The sequence below is a fragment of the Oncorhynchus mykiss genome, chromosome 2 (assembly GCF_013265735.2).
Source record: "Oncorhynchus mykiss isolate Arlee chromosome 2, USDA_OmykA_1.1, whole genome shotgun sequence".
NCBI classification, from domain to species: domain Eukaryota; kingdom Metazoa; phylum Chordata; class Actinopteri; order Salmoniformes; family Salmonidae; genus Oncorhynchus; species Oncorhynchus mykiss.
The window spans coordinates 103,387,208-103,411,674 of NC_048566.1; the positions used below are offsets into that span (position 1 = coordinate 103,387,208).

General features: G+C 40.9%; 1 protein-coding gene across 3 annotated transcripts in view; it reads right to left on the reverse strand.

The window, feature by feature from the left end:
• Positions 1-24,467, reverse strand: part of myrf (myelin regulatory factor) — an 88,967-nt gene that overhangs the window by 36,262 nt on the left and 28,238 nt on the right. For 2 of the 3 annotated variants that reach the window (XM_036961463.1, XM_036961460.1), the window contains exons 5-6: positions 9,750-9,981; positions 598-698 (exon numbers count right to left, since the gene is read on the reverse strand). In XM_036961463.1, coding sequence (XP_036817358.1) covers positions 598-698; positions 9,750-9,981 — 333 coding nt within the window. The remainder of the gene's footprint in view (positions 1-597; positions 699-9,749; positions 9,982-24,467) is intronic. The other variant, XM_036961469.1, reaches the window with a different exon arrangement.

A 24,467-nucleotide genomic window follows, 5' to 3' on the forward strand; every position in this document is an offset into this window, starting at 1 on the left:
AATGGTTATGTTGTTATGTTGGTTATGATGGTTATGATGTTATAATGGTTATGTTGTTATGTTGGTTATGATGGTCATGATGTTTATGATGTTATAATGGTTATAATGGTTATGCTGGTTATGATGGTTATGACGTCATGATGGTTATGATGTTATAATGGTTATGATGGTTATGATGTTATAATGGTTATGATGGTTATGATGTCATGATGTCATGATGTTATGATGTCATGATGGTTATGCTTACTAATTACATTGTTATGAGCATTCATAGACTGTGTGACTTTCTTCTTTAATTCCCAACATGTTGCCAAGGCAACAGAACAGGGAAAAGTGGAGGGAGGCCACTGTGGCATGATGTTTCAGAAGACCAGTTGTTTTATACCCAAAGGTGTATTTTTTGGATTAATGTTTGAGCGTATGCATATGACAGTATGTTTGGATATAAGAATGGGGTAATGGGGGAAAGTCAGAAGGAGAGAGAGAGAGAGAGAGAGAGAGAGAGACGGAGAAAGACTAAATAAGACCGTCAGAGAGAGACAGAGAGAAAGAAAGAAAGAGAGAGAGAGAGAGACAGACAAAGATATGCCTGCCTACCTGGCTCTTGTTTGATGATACCTGTGAGGATCTGAGAGTTCAGGGTGCTGTCAGGACCGTCAGCATGTTTCCTCTTCTTCGCCTGGTGGACTGCTATCCCACTGTAAACACACACATAAACACAAACACATGTACGGAACGTAATCATTTTCATCCAGAGATCAAGATTGATTGATCAACTAAAACACGAGATGGAGGGCACCCCTCTCTGGTCTACCAGAAAACCATTCATCTCTTTCTCTCCTGATCACACCTTCCCTCTCCTACAGCTGACATTCCTCCATCTATTCCTCCATCCATTCCTCCCTCCATTCCTCCCTCCATTAATCCCTCCATTCCTCCCTCCATTCCTCCCTCCATTCCTACCTCCATTCCTCCCTCCATTCCTATAGTTTCTCAGTATCTATAGTATCTAAAGTGTCTATAGTATCTCAGTATCTACCGTATCTATAGTAGCTTCAATTTCTGCGGAATCTACAGTATCTCAGTATCTATAGAATCTACAGTAGCTATACAATCTATGGTATCTACGGTATCTATAGTATCTATAGTATCTCAGTATTTACAGTATCTACAGTGTCTATAGTATGTACAGTATCTCAGTATCTATAGTATCTACTGTATTTACGGTATCTATAGTATCTACAGTAGCTACGGTATCTACAGTATCTCAGGATCTATAGAATCTACAGTAGCTATACTATCTATGGTATCTACGGTATCTATAGTATCTCAGTATATACAGTATCTACAGTATCTATAGTATCTACAGTATCTCAGTATCTATAGTATCTACTGTATTTACAGTATCTATGGTATCTACGGTATCTATAGTATCTATAGTATCTCAGTATATACAGTATCTACAGTATCTACAGTATCTATAATATTTATAGTATAGCAGTATCTACAGTATTTACAGTATCTCAATATCTACAGAATCTAAATATCTACAGAACCTACAGTATCCCAGTACCTACGGTATCTAGAGTATCTATATTATCTACAGTATCTACAGTATCTATAATATTTATAGTATATCAGTATCTACAGTATTTACAGTATCTACAGCATTTACAGTATCTACAGTATTTACAGTATCTACAGTATCTATAGTATTTACAGTATCTATAGTATCTATAGTATTTACAGTATCTATAGTATTTACAGTATCTATAGTATTTACAGTATCTACAGTATCTATAGTATTTACAGTATCTATATTATCTATAGTATCTACAGTATCTACAGTATCTACAGTAACTATAGTACCTACAGTATCTACCGTAACTATAGTATCTATAGTATATCAGTATCTATAGTATATCAGTATCTATAGTATTTACAGTATCTATAGTATCTACAGTATCTATAGTATTTACAGTATCTATAGTATCTATATTATCTATAGTATCTACAGTACATCAGTATCTACAGTATCTACAGTATTTATAGCAATTACACTATCTATAGTATCTATATTATCCATAGTATCTAGAGTATCTACAGTATTTACAGTATATCAGTATCTACAGTATCTATAGTATTTACCGTATCGATAGTATCTATATTATCTATATTATCTACAGTATCTACAGTATCTCAGTATCTATAGTATCTCAGTGTCTATAGTATCTACAATATCTATAGTATCTATAGTATCTACAGTATCTACAGTATCTATAGTATCAATAGTATCTACAGTATCTACAGTATCTATAGTATCTATAGTATCTACCGTATCTATATTATTTACAGTATCGATAGTATCTATATTATCTATATTATCTACAGTATCTACAGTATCTCAGTATCTATAGTATCTCAGTGTCTATAGTATCTACAGTATCAATTATATCTACAGTATCTATAGTGTCTACAGTATCTATAGTATCTACAGTGTCTATAGTATCTACACTATCAATTATATCTACAGTATCTACAGTATCTATAGTATCTATAGTGTCAATTATATCTACAGTATCTACAGTATCTATAGTATCTACAGTATCAATTATATCTACAGTGTCTACAGTATCTATAGTATCTACAGTGTCTACAGTATCTCAGTATCATAAGATCTTTCCACCCAAACGTTTTGTGAGATTATTAACAACCATATGATTGTATACATAACATACTCATTTACCTCAAAGATATGGGTTGTGGTGGAAATGACAAGGTGTGGTGGAAATGACAAGGTGTGGTGGAAATGACAAGGTGTGGTGGAAATGACAAGGTGTGGTGGAAATGACAAGGTGTGGTGGAAATGACAAGGTGTGGTGGAAATGACAAGGTGTGGTGGAAATGACAAGGTGTGGTGGAAATGACAAGGTGTGGTGGAAATGACAAGGTGTGGGTGGAAATGACAAGGTGTGGGTGGAAATGACAAGGTGTGGTGGAAATGACAAGGTGTGGGTGGAAATGACAAGGTGTGGGTGGAAATGACAAGGTGTGGTGGAAATGACAAGGTGTGGTGGAAATGACAAGGTGTGATGGAAATGACAAGGTGTGGGTGGAAATGACAAGGTGTGGGTGGAAATGACAAGGTGTGGGTGGAAATGACAAGGTGTGGTGGAAATGACAAGGTGTGGGTGGAAATGACAAGGTGTGGGTGGAAATGACAAGGTGTGGTGGAAATGACAAGGTGTGATGGAAATGACAAGGTGTGGTGGAAATGACAAGGTGTGGTGGAAATGACAAGGTGTGGGTGGAAATGACAAGGTGTGGGTGGAAATGACAAGGTGTGGTGGAAATGACAAGGTGTGGGTGGAAATGACAAGGTGTGGGTGGAAATGACAAGGTGTGGTGGAAATGACAAGGTGTGGTGGAAATGACAAGGTGTGATGGAAATGACAAGGTGTGGGTGGAAATGACAAGGTGTGGGTGGAAATGACAAGGTGTGGGTGGAAATGACAAGGTGTGGTGGAAATGACAAGGTGTGGGTGGAAATGACAAGGTGTGGGTGGAAATGACAAGGTGTGGTGGAAATGACAAGGTGTGATGGAAATGACAAGGTGTGGTGGAAATGACAAGGTGTGGGTGGAAATGACAAGGTGTGGTGGAAATGACAAGGTGTGGTGGAAATGACAAGGTGTGATGGAAATGACAAGGTGTGGGTGGAAATGACAAGGTGTGGTGGAAATGACAAGGTGTGGTGGAAATGACAAGGTGTGATGGAAATGACAAGGTGTGGGTGGAAATGACAAGGTGTGGGTGGAAATGACAAGGTGTGGTGGAAATGACAAGGTGTGTGTGGAAATGACAAGGTGTGGGTGGAAATGACAAGGTGTGGGTGGAAATGACAAGGTGTGATGGAAATGACAAGGTGTGGGTGGAAATGACAAGGTTGTGGGTGGAAATGACAAGGTGTGGTGGAAATGACAAGGTGTGATGGAAATGACAAGGTGTGGGTGGAAATGACAAGGTGTGGTGGAAATGACAAGGTGTGGTGGAAATGACAAGGTGTGATGGAAATGACAAGGTGTGGGTGGAAATGACAAGGTGTGGGTGGAAATGACAAGGTGTGGGTGGAAATGACAAGGTGTGGGTGGAAATGACAAGGTGTGGGTGGAAATGACAAGGTTGTGGGTGGAAATGACAAGGTGTGGTGGAAATGACAAGGTGTGATGGAAATGACAAGGTGTGGGTGGAAATGACAAGGTGTGGTGGAAATGACAAGGTGTGGTGGAAATGACAAGGTGTGATGGAAATGACAAGGTGTGGGTGGAAATGACAAGGTGTGGGTGGAAATGACAAGGTGTGGTGGAAATGACAAGGTGTGGGTGGAAATGACAAGGTGTGGGTGGAAATGACAAGGTGTGGGTGGAAATGACAAGGTGTGGGTGGAAATGACAAGGTGTGGTGGAAATGACAAGGTGTGATGGAAATGACAAGGTGTGGGTGGAAATGACAAGGTGTGGTGGAAATGACAAGGTGTGATGGAAATGACAAGGTGTGATGGAAATGACAAGGTGTGGTGGAAATGACAAGGTGTGGTGGAAATGACAAGGTGTGGGTGGAAATGACAAGGTGTGGGTGGAAATGACAAGGTGTGGGTGGAAATGACAAGGTGTGGTGGAAATGACAAGGTGTGATGGAAATGACAAGGTGTGGTGGAAATGACCAGGTGTGATGGAAATGACAAGGTGTGGGTGGAAATGACAAGGTGTGATGGAAATGACCAGGTGTGGTGGAAATACCAGGTGTGATGGAAATGACAAGGTGTGGTGGAAATGACAAGGTGTGGGTGGAAATGGCAAGGTGTGATGGAAATGACAAGGTGTGGGTGGAAATGACAAGGTGTGATGGAAATGACAAGGTGTGGGTGGAAATGACAAGGTGTGATGGAAATGACAAGGTGTGGGTGGAAATGACAAGGTGTGGTGGAAATGACAAGGTGTGGGTGGAAATGACAAGGTGTGATGGAAATGACAAGGTGTGGGTGGAAATGACAAGGTGTGGTGGAAATGACAAGGTGTGGTGGAAATGACAAGGTGTGATGGAAATGACAAGGTGTGGGTGGAAATGACAAGGTGTGGTGGAAATGACAAGGTGTGGTGGAAATGACCAGGTGTGATGGAAATGACAAGGTGTGATGGAAATGACAAGGTGTGGTGGAAATGACAAGGTGTGTGTGGAAATGACAAGGTGTGTGTGGAAATGACAAGGTGTGATGGAAATGACAAGGTGTGGTGGAAATGACAAGGTGTGGTGGAAATGACAAGGTGTGATGGAAATGACAAGGTGTGGTGGAAATGACAAGGTGTGGTGGAAATGACAAGGTGTGGTGGAAATGACAAGGTGTGGTGGAAATGACAAGGTGTGGTGGAAATGACAAGGTGTGGTGGAAATGACAAGGTGTGATGGAAATGACATCTATGTAAATAAAAAACGTATGAAAACAACATTTTATTGCAAACATTTTGAACAGCAACCATTGCTAAACATTTAATTAATATATGACAAAGTAAGATTCCAAAACACTGGAACGAGCACCTTGTCAACATGAGAACAATGTCTTGTCCTTGACTACACTTAGATGCTACAACTAGATTTATGTCCTGCTTTGTATGTACTGTATTGTGAGTTTCCAGGTGTATCTAAGGCTTAGAAAGAGAGCTATGTTCCTCCCAGACCAAGGCATCCAGCTCCATGTGCCTTTTGGTCACTGGATGGGGCTCCGGGACATGTCCAAGTCCACATGCTGTGGTCTTTATCGCATGCTGTTGCCTCTCATTGCCCCCCCCCCCCCCCCCCCCCCCCCCCCCCCAATCCCCCAAAATGGTTGGGGCCAACTCGACTCTGGGTTTTCACAAGAGCACCACTCTCTCTGTGAATGTTTTGCACGATACCAGGGTAAACGCCCTGAAGGGTGGAGAGATAGTAGAAATTATTTTTTAGACCTATACTGGGTTGTAGACCCATCACTCACAAAGTGTACAGCTGTAGCTGATGGGCAAAGCTCAAGGAAGTAAGCCAGTGTTTTTAAGAGATGGGCCCAGATAGCAGATGGGTCATGCCGCATAGAAGAGCTCAGTGAGCAAAGTGAAACTGTATCATATGTGGTAATATCCAACACAGGTGTGGAGGGTCACCTGCTTGTCATTTCCACCACACCTTGTCATTTCCACCACACCTTGTCATTTCCATCACACCTTGTCATTTCCACCACACCTTGTCATTTCCACCACACCTTGTCATTTCCATCACACCTTGTCATTTCCACCACACCTTGTCATTTCCATCACACCTTGTCATTTCCACCACACCTTGTCATTTCCATCACATCTTGTCATTTCCACCACATCTTGTCATTTCCACCACACCTTGTCATTTCCACCACATCTTGTCATTTCCATCACACCTTGTCATTTCCATCACACCTTGTCATTTCCACCACACCTTGTCATTTCCATCACACCTTGTCATTTCCACCACACCTTGTCATTTCCATCACATCTTGTCATTTCCACCACATCTTGTCATTTCCACCCACACCTTGTCATTTCCACCCACACCTTGTCATTTCCACCCACACCTTGTCATTTCCACCCACACCTTGTCATTTCCATCACACCTTGTCATTTCCATCACACCTTGTCATTTCCACCACACCTTGTCATTTCCACCACACCTTGTCATTTCCACCACACCTTGTCATTTCCATCACACCTTGTCATTTCCATCACACCTTGTCATTTCCACCACACCTTGTCATTTCCATCACACCTTGTCATTTCCACCACACCTTGTCATTTCCACCACACCTTGTCATTTCCACCACACCTTGTCATTTCCATCACACCTTGTCATTTCCACCACACCTTGTCATTTCCACCACACCTTGTCATTTCCACCACACCTTGTCATTTCCACCACACCTTGTCATTTCCACCACACCTTGTCATTTCCACCACAACCCATATCTTTGAGGTAAATGAGTATGTTATGTATACAATCATATGGTTGTTAATAATCTCACAAAAAGTTTGGGTGGAAAGATCTTATGATACTGAGATACTGTAGACACTGTAGATACTATAGATACTGTAGACACTGTAGATACTATAGATACTGTAGATACTGTAGATACTGTAGACACTGTAGATACTATAGATACTGTAGACACTATAGATACTGTAGACACTATAGATACTATAGATACTGTAGATATAATTGATACTGTAGATACTATAGATACTGTAGGTACTGTAGATACTGTAGACACTGTAGATACTATAGATACTGTAGATACTGTAGACACTGTAGATACTATAGATACTGTAGACACTATAGATACTGTAGACACTATAGATACTATAGATACTGTAGATATAATTGATACTGTAGATACTATAGATACTGTAGATACTGTAGATATAATTGATAGTGTAGATACTATAGATACTGTAGACACTATAGATACTGTAGATATAATTGATACTGTAGATACTATAGATACTGTAGATATAATTGATACTGTAGATACTATAGATACTGTAGACACTATAGATACTGTAGATATAATTGATACTGTAGATACTATAGATACTGTAGACACTATAGATACTGTAGATACTGTAGATATAATTGACACTATAGATACTATAGATACTGTAGATACTGTAGATATAATTGATAGTGTAGATACTATAGATACTGTAGACACTATAGATACTGTAGATATAATTGATACTGTAGATACTATAGATACTGTAGACACTATAGATACTGTAGATATAATTGATACTGTAGATACTATAGACACTGAGATACTATAGATACTGAGATACTGTAGATACTGTAGATAATATAGATAATATAGATACTATCGATACTGTAAATAATATAGATACGGTAGATACTATAGATACTATAGATACTGTAGATACTGTAGATACTATTGATACTATAGATACTGTAGATACTATAGATACTATAGATACTGTAGATACTGTAGATACTATAGATACTATAGATACTGTAGATACTGTAGATACTATTGATACTATAGATACTGTAGATACTATAGATACTGTAGATACTATAGATACTATAGATATTGTAGATACTATAGACACTGAGACACTATAGATACTGAGATACTGTAGATACTGTAGATAATATAGATAATATAGATACTATCGATACGGTAAATACTATAGATACTGTAGATACTGATATACTGTAAATACTGTAGATACTCTAGATACTATGGATAATTTAGATACTATAGATAGTGTAATTGCTATAAATACTGTAGATACTGTAGATACTGATAAACTGTAGATACTATAGATAATATAGATACTATAGATACTGTAAATACTATAGATACTGTAGATACTATAGATACTGATATACTATAGATACTATAGTTACGGTAGATACTGTAGGTACTATAGTTACTGTAGATACTGTATCTACAGTATCTACATTATCTACAGTATATATAGTATATCAGTATCTACAGTATCTAAAGTATCTATCGACATGATCTATAGTATCTACAGTATCTATAGTATCTACAGTAACTACATTATCTATATAATCTACAGAGTCTACAGTATCTATAATATCTACACTATCTATAGTATCTACAGTATCTACATTATCTATAGTATCTACAGTATCTATAGAATCTACAGTAGCTACAGTATCTATAGTATCTACAGTAACTACATTATCTATATAATCTACAGAGTCTACAGTATCTATAGTATCTACATTATCTATAGTATCTACAGTATCTACATTATCTATAGTATATACAGTATCTATAAAATCTACAGTAGCTACAGTATCTATAGTGTCTACAGTATATCAGTATTTACAGTATCTACAGTATCTATAGTATCTACAGTATCTATAGTATCCACAGTAACTACATTATCTATAGAATCTACAGTATCTACATTATCTATAGCATGTACAGAACTACATTATCTATAGTACCTACGTTATCCATAGTATCTAGTGTCTACATTATCTATAGTATCTACACTATCTATAGTATCTACATTATCTCCGTATCTGCAGTATCTATGGTATCTACATTATCTATAGTATCTACAGTATCTACAGTATCTACATTATCTATAGTATCTACATTATCTACAGTATATATAGTATATCAGTATCTGCAGTATCTAAGTATCTACAGTGTCTACAGTATCTACCGTATGTGTAGTATCTACAGTATCTCAGTATCTACATGATCTACATTAGCTATATTATCTACGGTATCTACAGTATCTACACTATCTACATTATCTCAGTATCTACAGTATTTCAGTATTTACATTAACTACAGTATCTATAGTATTAACAGTATCTCAGTATCTACATTATCTATAATATTTCAGTATCTCATCCACGGTATCTATTTTATCTACAGTATCTACAAAAAATATTGACATTTTCTAGGGTCTACATTCTCTATCGTATCTACAGTATCTCAGTATTTACATTATCTATAGTATCTCAGTATCTACAGTATGTCAGTATCTACAGGATCACATTATCTACAGTTTCAACAGTCTGTACATTATCCCATTATCTTCATCCTCCTCCCCTTCACAACTGCAGATGTTTACAATTCATTAATTGTTTGGTTGATTGATTGGTTAATTTGTTGATTGATCACTCACTCTTGCCCTTGTTGTGGGTGTTGCAATAGTTGATGCAGCATCTGGCTCTGTTGCAGGTCCTGGCAACTCCCACTGGAGGTGGGACCAATGGGGTACTGCGAGATCATTGGCTCAGGCTTTAGGTACATGTCCCGGTGCATGTTTGGATAGCCATGGCCATGCGGGGGGAGCGGCGGCGGCGAGGTCATGTGACACATGTTCTCTGGTGTCATGGTCCTCAGCATGTGAGTGTCTGGAAGACAAGAAGGAAGACAGGGAGGAAGACAGGAAGACAGGGAGGAAGACAGGGAGAAGGACAGGAAGACAAGGAGGAAGACAGGGAGGAAGACAGGGAGGAAGACAGGGAGAAGGACAGGAAGACAAGGAGGAAGACAGGGAGGAAGATGGGGAGAAAGGCAGGGAGGAAGACATTTTTATGCAGTATTATCAAGTTCTGCCTGTTCTGATCATCATACTGTATCATCTGAATCATCAGTGCCTTAGACCGCTGTGCCTTCGGGAAGTATTCAGGCACCTTGACTTTTCCCACATTTTGTTACGTTATGGCCTTATTCTAAGGCATTATTTACATAAGTACTCAGACCCTTTGCTATGAGACTCGAACTTGAGCTCAGGTGCATCCTGTTTCGATTGATCATCCTTGAGATGTTTTTAAATTCAATTGAATGGACATGATTTGGAAAGGCGCACGCCTGTCTATATAAGTTCCCACAGTTAACAGGGCATGTCAGAGCAAAAACCAAGCCATGTAGTCGTAGAAATTGTCCATAGAGCGTCGAGACAGGATTGTGTCAAGGCACACATCTGGGGAAGTGTACCAAAACATTTCTGCAGCATTGAAGGTCCCCAAGAACACAGTGGCCTCCATCATTCTGAAATGGAAGACGTTTAGAACCACAAAGACTCTTCCTAGAGCTGGCCGCCCGGTCAAACTGAGCAATCAGAGGAGAAGGACCTTGGTCAGGGACGTGACCAATAACCTGATGGTTCCTCTGTGGAGATGGGAGAACCTTCCAGAAGGACAACCATCTCTGCAGCACTCCACCAATCATGTCTTTATTGTAGAGTGACCAGACGGAAGCCACTCCTAAATAAAAGGCTCATGTCAGCCCGCTTGGAGTTTGCCAAAAGGCACCTAAAGGACACTGACTATGAGAAACAAGATTTAACTCCTTGGCCTGAATGCCTAGTGTCATTTCCAGAGGAAACCTGACATCATCCCTACGTTGAAGCATGGTGGTGGCAACATCATGCTGTGGGATGTTTTTCAGCAGCAGGGACTGGGAGACTAGTCAGGATCGAGGCAATGATGAACTTAGAAAAGTACTTAGAGATCATTGATGAAAACCTGCTCCAGAGCATTCAGGACCTCAGACTGGGGCGAAGGTTCACCTTCTAACAGGACAACGACCTGTTCGAAAATTCTGAAAACCTGTGCTTTATTTTGTCATTATGGGGTATTGTGTTTAGATTGATTAGGAAAAACATACAAAGTATTCCATTTTAAGGCTGTGACGTAACAAAATGTGGAAAAAGTCAAGGGGTCTGAATGGACGAAGGCACCGTCCATAAACATCTATGTGTATATACAATAGACGTTCCTAGTCCTGGTTATCACTGAGTCTGATAACATGACCCAAATACACTGAAGACAGACACAGGGTCAAACCAGCATTCTTTGTCCAGTGTATTTGGTGTTTTTGAATGCTACTATTGATAATCTGTGGCCAGGTTCCCATACAATCTTTTACCAGGAAAAACCCTCAGATGACACAGTATTGTAATAGCTGTGAGTGTGACCCTCCCATCCATTAAGATACAGTGCCATCAGAAAGTATTCAAACCCTTTGACTTAATCCACATGTTGTGTTACAGCTTGAATTCAAAATGGATAAAATACGTTTTTTTCCTCACCTATCTACACACAATACCACATAATGACCCCTGAGTCAATACATGTTAGAATCATCTTTGACAGCAATTACAGCTGTTGAGTCTTTCTGGATAAGTCTCTATGAGCTTTGCACACTTGGATTGCACAATATTTTCACAATATTCTTGAAAAAAACTATTCAAGCTCTGTCAAGTTGGTTGTTGATCATTGCTAGATAACTATTTTCTAGTCTTGCCATAGATTTTCAAGCCGATTTTAAGTCAAAACTATTACTAGGCCACTCAGGAATATTCAGTGTTGTCTTGGTAAGCAACTCCAGTGTATATTTGGCCTTATGTTTTAGGTTATTGTCCGGCTGAAAGGTGAATTTGTCTCCCAGTGTCTGTTGGAAAGCAGACTGAACCAGGTTATCTCTAGGATTTTTGCTGTGCTTAGCTCCATTACGTTTATTTTTATCCTAAAAAACTCCTTAGTCCTTGCCGATGACAAGCATACTCATAACATGATGCAGCCACCACCATGTTTGAAAAAATGAATTGTAGTACTAAGTGATGTGTTGTGTTGGATTTGCCCCAAACATAACACTTTGTAAGGGACATAATGTTAATTTCTTTGCCACATTTTTTGCAGTATTACTTTAGATGCATGTTTTGGAATGTTTTTATTCTGTACAGGATTCCTTCTTCTCACTTGTCAATTAGGTTAGTATTGTGGAGTAACTACAATATTATTAATCCATTCTCAGTTTTCTCCTTTCACAACCATTAACTTAAACTTTGTAACTGTTTTAAAATGGTGAAATCCCTGAGGGGTTTACTTCCCTTCCGACAACTGTATCTTTGTAGTGACTGGGTGTATTGATACACCATCCAAAGTGTAATTAATAACTTCACCATGCTCAAAGGGATGTTCAATGTCTGCTTTTTATTTTATTTATTTTTTATTTTATTTCACCTTTATTTAACCAGGTAGTCCAGTTGAGAACAAGTTCTCATTTACAACTGCGACCTGGCCAAGATAAAGCAAAGCAGTGCGACACAAACAACAACACAGAGTTACACATGGAATAAACAAGCATACAGTCAATAACACAATAGAAAAAGTCTAAATACAGTGTGTGCAAATGAGGTAAGGAGGTAGGGCAATAAATAGGCCATAGTAGCGAAGTAATTACAATTTAGCAAATGAACACTGGAGTGATAGATGTGCAGATGATGATTTGCAAGTAGAAATACTGGAAATACTGGTGTGCAAAAGAGAAGAAAAGTAAATAAAACAATATGGGGATCAGGTAGGTAGATTGGATGGCTATTTACAGATGGGCTATTTACAGATGGGCTGTGTACAGTTGCAGTGAACGGTAAGCTGCTCAGATAGCTGATGCTTAAAGTTAGTGAGGGAGATATAAGTCTCCAACTTCAGCAATTTTTGCAATTCGTTCCAATCATTGGCAGCAGAGAACTGTAAGGAAAGGCGGCCAAAGGAAGTGTTGACTTTGGGGATGACCAGTGAAATACACCTGCTGGAGCGCGTGCTACGGGTGGGTGTTGTTATGGTGACCAGTGAGCTGAGATAAGGCGGAGCTTTACCTAGCAAATACTTATAGATGACCTGGAGCCAGGCGACGAATATGTAGCGAGGGCCAGCCGACGAGAGCATACAGGTCGCAGTGTTGGGTTGTTGATGGGGCTTTGGTGACAAAACGGATGGCACTGTGATAGACTGCATCCAGTTTGCTGAGTAGAGTGTTGGAGGCTATTTTGTAAATGACATCACCAAAGTCGAGGATCAGTACGATTGTCAGTTTTACGAGGAAGCAGATTCTAGATTTAATTTTGGATTGGAGATGTTTAATATGAGTCTGGAAGGAGAGTTTGCAGTCTAACCAGACACCTAGGTATTTATAGTTGTCCACATATTCTAAGTCATGATTTTTTTTACCAATAGGTGACCTTCTTTGTGAAGCATTGGAAAACCTCCCTGGTCTTTGTGGTTGAATCTCTATATAAAATTCACTGCTCGACTGAGGGACCTTACAGATAATTGTGTAGGGTACAGAGATGAGGCAGTCATTAAAACATCTGGTTAACACTGTTATTACACACAGTCCACTTTTTACTCCTGAACGTATTTAGGGTTGCCACAAGAAAGGAGTTAAATACTTAATGACTCAAGACATTTCAGCTTTTACTTTTTTAAATTAAGTTGTAAACATTTCTAAAAACATAAATCTAAATCTAAATGTAACAAAATGTGGAAAAAGTGAAAAGGGTGTGAATACAATCTGAAGGCCCTGTGTTTATCCAATACAGAAATACAGTGCTATCATTTTAATTCTGTCTCATCTCGTTGGTAATCAGGGCAGGTTCCCTCCACCTTAGGCTAATGGTACTTTCCATTGTTCCTTCCTGGAGGTCTGCCAATCAGATAACACCTTCCACACCTTCTCACTGATGGGAAAGACCAACACGGGTGTGTGTGAGGGTCAGGACGTAAGAACGTTGTGTTGACACTTGTAGACTACTTGTGTTGCCTTCTACAACTTGCATTGGAATGCAGAAAGATACATATCATTTCAGTGAGAAATATACTGTAGGTAATCCAGCTATTATGTGAATATTTCAGAGTATTTCAGAATATTTCAGAATATTTCAGGTATTTAACATAGCAGCCTACATGCAAAAATATTACAGTACAATACAATACTGTAGTAGCCCTCGACCATGTAGTATTTACTATGGAATTTTGTAGTACTCGGTCCTCCTTCTCCTGTAGTCCACAATCATCTCATTTGTCCTGATCACGTTGAAGGAGAGGTTGTTGTCCTGGCACCACACTGCCAGGTCTCTGACCTCCCTATAGGCTGTCTCATCGTTGAGGGAGAGGTTGTTGTCCTGGCACCACACTGCCAGGTCTCTGACCTCCCTATAGGCTGTCTCATCGTTGAGGGAGAGGTTGTTGTCCTGGCACCACACTGGCAGGTCTCTGACCTCCCTATAGGCTGTCTCATCGTTGAGGGAGAGGTTGTTGTCCTGGCACCACACTGGCAGGTCTCTGACCTCCCTATAGGCTGTCTCATCGTTGAGGGAGAGGTTGTTGTCCTGGTAACACACTGTCAGGTCTCTGACCTCCTCCCTATAGGCTGTCTCATCGTTGTCTGTGATCAGGCCTACCACTGCCTAAACTTAATGATGGTGTTGGAGTCGTGCTTGGCCACGCAGTCATGGATGAACAGGGAATACAGGAGGGGACAGAGCATGCACCCCTGAGGGGCCCCCGTGTTGAGGATCAGCATGGCAGATGTGTTGTTACCTATGCTTTTTAATTTTTTAATTTTTAATTTTACCTTTAGTTAACTAGGCAAGTCAGTTAAGAACAAATTCTTATTTTCATTGAGGGCCTAGGAACAGTGGGTTATCTGTCTGTTCAGGGTTAGAACAACAGATTTGGACCTTGTCAGCTCAGGGATTTGAACTTGCAACCTTCCGGTTACTAGTTCAACTCTCTAACCACTAGGCTACTCTGAACCACCAGGAGGCGGCTCGTCAGGAAGTCCAGGATCCAGTTGCGGAGGGAGGTGTTTAGTCCCAGGGTCCTTGGCTTTGTGATGAACTTCGTGGGCACTATGGTGTCGAACATTGAGCTGTTGTCAATGAACAGCATTCTCACATAGATGTTCCTTTTGTCCAGGTGGGAAAGGGCAGTGTGGAGTGCAATAGAGACTGCAAACATCTGTGGATCTGTTGGGGCGGTATGCGAATTTGAGTGGGTCTAGGGTTTCCGGGATGACGTTGATGATGAGAGCTATTACCAGCCTTTCAAAGCACTTCATGGCTACAGACGTGAGAACTACAGGGTGGTAGTCATTTAGGCAGGTTACCTTCGCTTTCTTGGGCACAAGGACAATGGTGGTCTGCTTGAAACATGCAGGTATTACAGACTGTCAGGGAGAGGTTGAAAATGTCAGTGAAGACTCTTACCAGTTTGTCCGCCCATGCTCACAGGACATGTCCTGGTAATCCGTCTGGCCCCGTGGCCTTGTGAATGTTAACCGGTTTAATGGTCTTGCACACATTGTCCAGAATAGCTGGTGCTCTCATACATTCAGTGTTGTTTGCCTCGAAGCGAGCATAAAAGGCATTTAGCTCATCTGGTAGGCTCGCGTCACTGTGCAGCTCGCGGCTGGGTTTCCCTTTGTAGAACGTAATAGTTTTCAAGTCCTGCCACATCCGACGAGCATCAGATCCGGTGTAGTAGGATTCAATCTTAGTCCTGTGTTGATGCTTTACCTGTTTGATGGTTCATCTGAGGGCATAGCGGGATTTTTTATACGTGTCTGAATTAGTATCCCGCTCCTTGAAAGTGGCAGCTCTAGCCTTGAGCTCATAGCGAATGTTGCCTGTAATCCATGGCTTCTGGTTGGGTTATGTACGTACGGTCACTGTGGGGTCAATGTTGTCGACACAGTGCATTTGGAAAGTATTCAGACCCCTTGACCTTTTCCACATTTTGTTAGGTTACAGCCTTCATCTAAAATGGATTAAATTGTTTTTTTCCTTCATAAATCTACACACAATACCCTATAATGACAAAACAAAAACAAGTTTATATTTTTTGCAAATGTATTACAAATAAAAAAACAGAAATATCATATTTACATAAGTATTCAGACCCTTTACTCAGTACATTGTTGAAGCACCTTTGGCAGCGACAACAGCCTCAAATCTTCTTGAGTATGACGCTACAAGCTTGGCACACCTGTATTTGAAGTTTCTCCCATTCTTTCCCAACAGATCGTCTCAAGCTTAGTCAGGTTGGATGGGGAGCGTCGCGCTGCACAGCTTTTTTCAGTTTTCTCCAGAGATATCCGATCAGGTTCAAGTCCGGGCTCTGGCTGGGCCACTCAAGGACATTCAGAGACTTGTCCCGAATCCACTTCTGCATTTTCTTGGTTCTGTGCATTGGGTCCTGAGAACTCTGGAGCAGGTTTTCATCAAAGATCTCTCTGTACTTTGCTCCGTTCATCTTTCCCTGCCACTGAAAAACATCCCCACAGCATGATGCTGCCACCCCCATGCTTCACCGTAGGAATGGTGCCATGTTTCTTCCAGACGTGATGCTTGACATTTAGGCCAAAGTGTTCAATCTTGGTTTCATCAGACCAGAGAATCTTGTTTCTGAGTCTTTAGTTGCCTTTTGGCTGTCATATGCCTTTTACAGAGGAGTGGCTTCTGTGTGGCCACTCTACCATAAAGACATGATAGGTGATTCCATCTCCACAGAGGATCGCTGGAGCTCTGTCAGAGTGACCATCGGGTTCTTGGTCACTTCCCTGACCAAGGCCCTTCTCCCCAGATTGCTCAGTTTGGCCGGGCGGCCAGCTCTAGGAAGAATCTTAGTGGTTCCAAACTTCTTCCATTTAAGAATGATGGAGGCCACTGTGTTCTTGGGGATCTTCAATGCTGCAGACATATTTTGGTATCCTTCTCCAGATCTGTGCCTCAAACACAATCCTGTCTTAGACCTCTACGGATAATTCCTTCAACCTTATGGCTTGTTGTTTGCTTTGACATGCACTGTCAACTGTGAGACCTTACATAGACAGGTGTGTGCATTTCCAAATAATGTCCAATCAATTGAATTTACCGCAGGTGGACTCCAATCAAGTTGTAAAACCATCTCATGGATGATGAATGGAAACAGGATGCACCTGAGCTCAATTTCGAGTCTCATAGCAAAAGGACTGTATACTTATGTAAATAAAGTAGTTCAGTTTTTAAATAGATTTGCTACAATATACAATTGTGTGTAGATTGATGAGGATTTTATTTGATTAATTTTAGAATAAGGCTGTAACGTAACAAAATGTGGAAAAAGTCAAGGGATCTGAATACTTTTCGAATGCACTGTATCCTCCTCAATTACCTTGACTACCCCGGCACATCGGTACCCCTAGTACGTATGAGGTGGTATCCTCTTCAATTACCTTGACTACCCTGTATACCTATATATGCTGACACATCATAGTCCTTTAACACTGAGCTGACACATCATAGTCCTTTAACACTGAGCTGACACATCATAGTCCTTTAACACTGAGCTGACACATCATAGTCCTTTACCACTGAGCTGACCAATCATAGTCCTTTACCACTGAGCTGACCAATCATAGTCCTTTACCACTGAACTGACACGTCATAGTCCTTTACCACTGAACTGACCAATCATAGTCCTTTACCACTGAACAGACACATCATAGTCCTCCACTTCCTCCATTTCTGCCTACTTATCCTCCTCCTCATTGTCCTCAACCATTTCTTGAATACCCAACCCCCTTTCCTGACTAACTCACTGACTGAGTCAGTGTCTTTTCTTATCTCTCTCTCTCTCGTCTTTCACTCTCTCTTCATATCTACTCTACTCTGCTCTAACTCCCAACACAAACCCGATATCCTTTAGTCCATCAACCCCAACACAATATCCTTTACTCCATCAAGCCCAACACCATATCCTCTAGTCCATCAACACCATATCCTCTAGTCCATCAACAACATATCCTTTAGTCCATCAACCCCAACACCATATCCTTTAGTCCATCAACACAATATCCTTTAGTCCATCAACCCCAACACCATAACCTTTAGTCCATCAACCCAAACATCATATCCTTTAGTCCATCAACACCGTATCCTCTAGTCCATCAACACCATATCCTCTAGTCCATCAACACCATATCCTCTAGTCCATCAACACCATATCCTTTAGTCCATCAACACCAACACCATATCCATTAGTCCATCAACCCCAAAACCATATCCTTTAGTGAATCAACCCCAACACCGTATCCTTTACTCCATCAACCCAAACACCATATCCTTTAGTCCATCAACACCATATCCTTTATTCCATCAACCCCAACACCATATCCTCTAGTCCATCAACACCATATCCTCAAGTCCATCAACAACATATCCTTTAGTCCATCAACCCCAACACCATATGCTTTAGTCAATCAACACAATATCCTTTAGTCCATCAACCCCAATACTAAAACCTTTAGTCCATCAACCCCAACACCATATCCTTTAGTCCATCAACACCGTATCCTCTAGTCCATCAACACCATATCCTCTAGTCCATCAACACCATATCCTTTAGTCCATCAACCCCAACACCATATCCTTTTCTCCATCAACCCCAACACCATATCCTCTAGTCAATCAACACCATATCCTTTAGTCCATCAACCCCAACACCCTATCCTCTAGTCCATCAACACCATATCCTTTAGTCCATCAACCCCAACACCATATCCTTTACTCCATCAACCCCAACACCATATCCTTTAGTCCATCAACACCATATCCTCTAGTCCATCAACACCATATCCTCTAGTCCATCAACCCCAACACCACATCCATTAGTCCATGAACCCCAACACCATATCCTTTAGTCCATCAACACAATATCCTTTAGTACATCAACCCCAACACCACATCCATTAGTCCATGAACCCCAACACAATATCCTTTAGTCCATCAACCCCAACACCATAACCTTTAGTCCATCAACCCAAACATAATATCCTTTAGTCCATCAACACCGTATCCTCTAGTCCATCAACACCATATCCTCTAGTCCATCAACACCATATTCATTAGTCCATCAACCCCAAAACCATATCCTTTAGTCCAGCAACCCTAACACCATATCCTTTAGTCCATCAACACCATATCCTTTATTCCATCAACCCCAACACCATATCCTCTAGTCCATCAACAACATATCCTCAAGTCCATCAACAACATATCCTTTAGTCCATCAACCCCAACACCATATGCTTTAGTCCATCAACACAATATCCTTTAGTCCATCAACCCCAACACTAAAACCTTTAGTCCATCAACCCCAACACCATATCCTTTAGTCCATCAACAACATATCCTTTAGTCCATCAACCCCAACACCATATCCTTTAGTCCATCAACACAATATCCTTTAGTCCATCAACCCCAACACCATAACCTTTAGTCCATCAACCCAAACATCATATCCTTTAGTCCATCAACACCGTATCCTCTAGTCCATCAACACCATATCCTCTAGTCCATCAACACCATATCCTCTAGTCCATCAACACCATATCCTTTAGTCCATCAACACCAACACCATATCCATTAGTCCATCAACCCCAAAACCATATCCTTTAGTGAATCAACCCCAACACCGTATCCTTTACTCCATCAACCCAAACACCATATCCTTTAGTCCATCAACACCATATCCTTTATTCCATCAACCCCAACACCATATCCTCTAGTCCATCAACACCATATCCTCAAGTCCATCAACAACATATCCTTTAGTCCATCAACCCCAACACCATATGCTTTAGTCAATCAACACAATATCCTTTAGTCCATCAACCCCAATACTAAAACCTTTAGTCCATCAACCCCAACACCATATCCTTTAGTCCATCAACACCGTATCCTCTAGTCCATCAACACCATATCCTCTAGTCCATCAACACCATATCCTTTAGTCCATCAACCCCAACACCATATCCTTTTCTCCATCAACCCCAACACCATATCCTCTAGTCAATCAACACCATATCCTTTAGTCCATCAACCCCAACACCCTATCCTCTAGTCCATCAACACCATATCCTTTAGTCCATCAACCCCAACACCATATCCTTTACTCCATCAACCCCAACACCATATCCTTTAGTCCATCAACACCATATCCTCTAGTCCATCAACACCATATCCTCTAGTCCATCAACCCCAACACCACATCCATTAGTCCATGAACCCCAACACCATATCCTTTAGTCCATCAACACAATATCCTTTAGTACATCAACCCCAACACCACATCCATTAGTCCATGAACCCCAACACAATATCCTTTAGTCCATCAACCCCAACACCATAACCTTTAGTCCATCAACCCAAACATAATATCCTTTAGTCCATCAACACCGTATCCTCTAGTCCATCAACACCATATCCTCTAGTCCATCAACACCATATTCATTAGTCCATCAACCCCAAAACCATATCCTTTAGTCCAGCAACCCTAACACCATATCCTTTAGTCCATCAACACCATATCCTTTATTCCATCAACCCCAACACCATATCCTCTAGTCCATCAACAACATATCCTCAAGTCCATCAACAACATATCCTTTAGTCCATCAACCCCAACACCATATGCTTTAGTCCATCAACACAATATCCTTTAGTCCATCAACCCCAACACTAAAACCTTTAGTCCATCAACCCCAACACCATATCCTTTAGTCCATCAACACCGTATCCTTTAGTCCATCAACACCATATCCTTTTCTCCATCAACGCCATATCCTCTAGTCCATCAACCCCAACACTAAAACCTTTAGTCCATCAACCCCAACACCATATGCTTTAGTCCATCAACACAATATCCTTTAGTCCATCAACCCCAACACTAAAACCTTTAGTCCATCAACCCCAACACCATATCCTCTAGTCCATCAACACCATATCCTTTAGTCCATCAACTCCAACACCATATCCTTTATTCCATCAACCCCAACACCATATCCTTTAGTCCATCAACACCATATCCTCTAGTCCATCAACACCATATCCTTTAGTCCATTAACCCCAACACCATATCCATTAGTCCATGAACCCCAACACCATATCCTTTAGTCCATCAACACAATATCCTTTAGTCCATCAACCCCAACACCATAACCTTTAGTCCATCAAACCAAACATCATATCCTTTAGTCCATCAACACCGTATCCTCTAGTCCATCAACACCATATCCTCTAGTCCATCAACACCATATCCTTTAGTCCATCAACATCAACACCATATCCATTAGTCCATCAACCCCAAAACCATATCCTTTAGTCCATCAACACCATATCCTTTGTCCATCAACCCAAACACCATATCCTTTAGTCCATCAACACCATATCCTTTATTCCATCAACCCCAACACCATATCCTCTAGTCCATCAACAACATATCCTCAAGTCCATCAACAACATATCCTTTAGTCCATCAACCCCAACACCATATCCTTTAGTCCATCAACACAATATCCTTTAGTCCATCAACCCCAACACTAAAACCTTTTTGTCCATCAACCCCAACACCATATCCTTTAGTCCATCAACCCAAACATCATATCCTTTAGTCCATCAACACCGTATCCTCTAGTCCATCAACACCATATCCTCTAGTCCATCAACACCATATCCTCTAGTCCATCAACACCATATCCTTTAGTCCATCAACACCAACACCATATCCATTAGTCCATCAACCCCAAAACCATATCCTTTAGTGCATCAACCCCAACACCGTATCCTTTACTCCATCAACCCAAACACCATATCCTTTAGTCCATCAACACCATATCCTTTATTCCATCAACCCCAACACCATATCCTCTAGTCCATCAACACCATATCCTCAAGTCCATCAACAACATATCCTTTAGTCCATCAACCCCAACACCATATGCTTTAGTCAATCAACACAATATCCTTTAGTCCATCAACCCCAATACTAAAACCTTTAGTCCATCAACCCCAACACCATATCCTTTAGTCCATCAACACCGTATCCTCTAGTCCATCAACACCATATCCTCTAGTCCATCAACACCATATCCTTTAGTCCATCAACCCCAACACCATATCCTTTTCTCCATCAACCCCAACACCATATCCTCTAGTCCATCAACACCATATCCTTTAGTCCATCAACCCCAACACCCTATCCTCTAGTCCATCAACACCATATCCTTTAGTCCATCAACCCCAACACCATATCCTTTACTCCATCAACCCCAACACCATATCCTTTAGTCCATCAACACCATATCCTCTAGTCCATCAACACCATATCCTCTAGTCCATCAACACCATATCCTTTAGTACATCAACCCCAACACCACATCCATTAGTCCATGAACCCCAACACCATATCCTTTAGTCCATCAACACAATATCCTTTAGTCCATCAACCCCAACACCATAACCTTTAGTCCATCAACCCAAACATAATATCCTTTAGTCCATCAAAACCGTATCCTCTAGTCCATCAACACCATATCCTCTAGTCCATCAACACCATATCCTTTAGTCCATCAACACCAACACCATATTCATTAGTCCATCAACCCCAAAACCATATCCTTTAGTCCAGCAACCCTAACACCATATCCTTTAGTCCATCAACACCATATCCTTTATTCCATCAACCCCAACACCATATCCTCTAGTCCATCAACAACATATCCTCAAGTCCATCAACAACATATCCTTTAGTCCATCAACCCCAACACCATATGTTTTAGTCCATCAACACAATATCCTTTATTCCATCAACCCCAACACCATATCATCTAGTCCATAAACACCATATCCTTTATTCCATCAACCCCAACACCATATCATCTAGTCCATCAACACCATATCCTTTAGTCCATCAACCCCAACACCATATCCTTTAGTACATCAACCCCAACACCATATCCGTTTGTCCATCAACCCCAACACCATATCCGTTTGTCCATCAACCCCAACACCATATCCTTTAGTCCATCAACCCCAACACCGTATCCTTTAATTCCATCAACCCCAACACCATATCCTTTAGTCCATCAACCCCAACACCATATCCTTTAGTCCAACAACCGCAACACCATATCCTTTAGTCCATCAACCCCAACACCATATCCTCTAGTCCATCAACACCATATCCTCTAGTCCATCAACACCATATCCTTTAGTCCATCAACCCCAACACCATATCCTTTACTCCATCAACCCCAACACCATATCCTTTAGTCCATCAACACAATATCCTTTAGTCCATCAACCCCAACACCATATCCTTTACTCCATCAACCCCAACACCATATCCTTTAGTCCATCAACACCATATCCTTTATTCCATCAACCCCAACACCATATAATCTAGTCCATCAACACCATATCCTTTAGTCCATCAACCCCAACACCATATCCTCTAGTCCATCAACACCATATCCTTTAGTCCATCAACCCCAACACAATATCCTTTACTCCTTCAACCCCAACACCATATCCTTCAGTCCATCAACCCCAACACCATATCCTTTAGTCCAACAACCGCAACACCATATCCTCTAGTCCATCAACCCCAACACCATATCCTTTAGTCCATCAACCCCAACACCATATCCTTTAGTCCAACAACCGCAACACCATATCCTCTAGTCCATCAACCCCAACACCGTATCCTTTAGTCCATCAACCCCAACACCATATCCTCTAGTCCATCAACACCATATCCTCTAGTCCATCAACACCATATCCTTTAGTCCATCAACCCCAACACCATATCCTTTACTCCATCAACCCCAACACCATATCCTTTAGTCCAACAACCGCAACACCATATCCTCTAGTCCATCAACCCCAACACCGTATCCTTTAGTCCATCAACCCTAACACCATATCCTCTAGTCCATCAACACCATATCCTCTAGTCCATCAACACCATATCCTTTAGTCCATCAACCCCAACACCATATCCTTTACTCCATCAACCCCAACACCATATCCTTTAGTCCATCAACACCATATCCTTTAGTCCATCAACCCCAACACCATATCCTTTACTCCTTCAACCCCAACACCATATCCTTTAGTCCATCAACCCCAACACCATATCCGTTTGTCCATCAACCCCAACACCATATCCGTTTGTCCATCAACCCCAACACCATATCCTTTAGTCCATCAACCCCAACACCGTATCCTTTA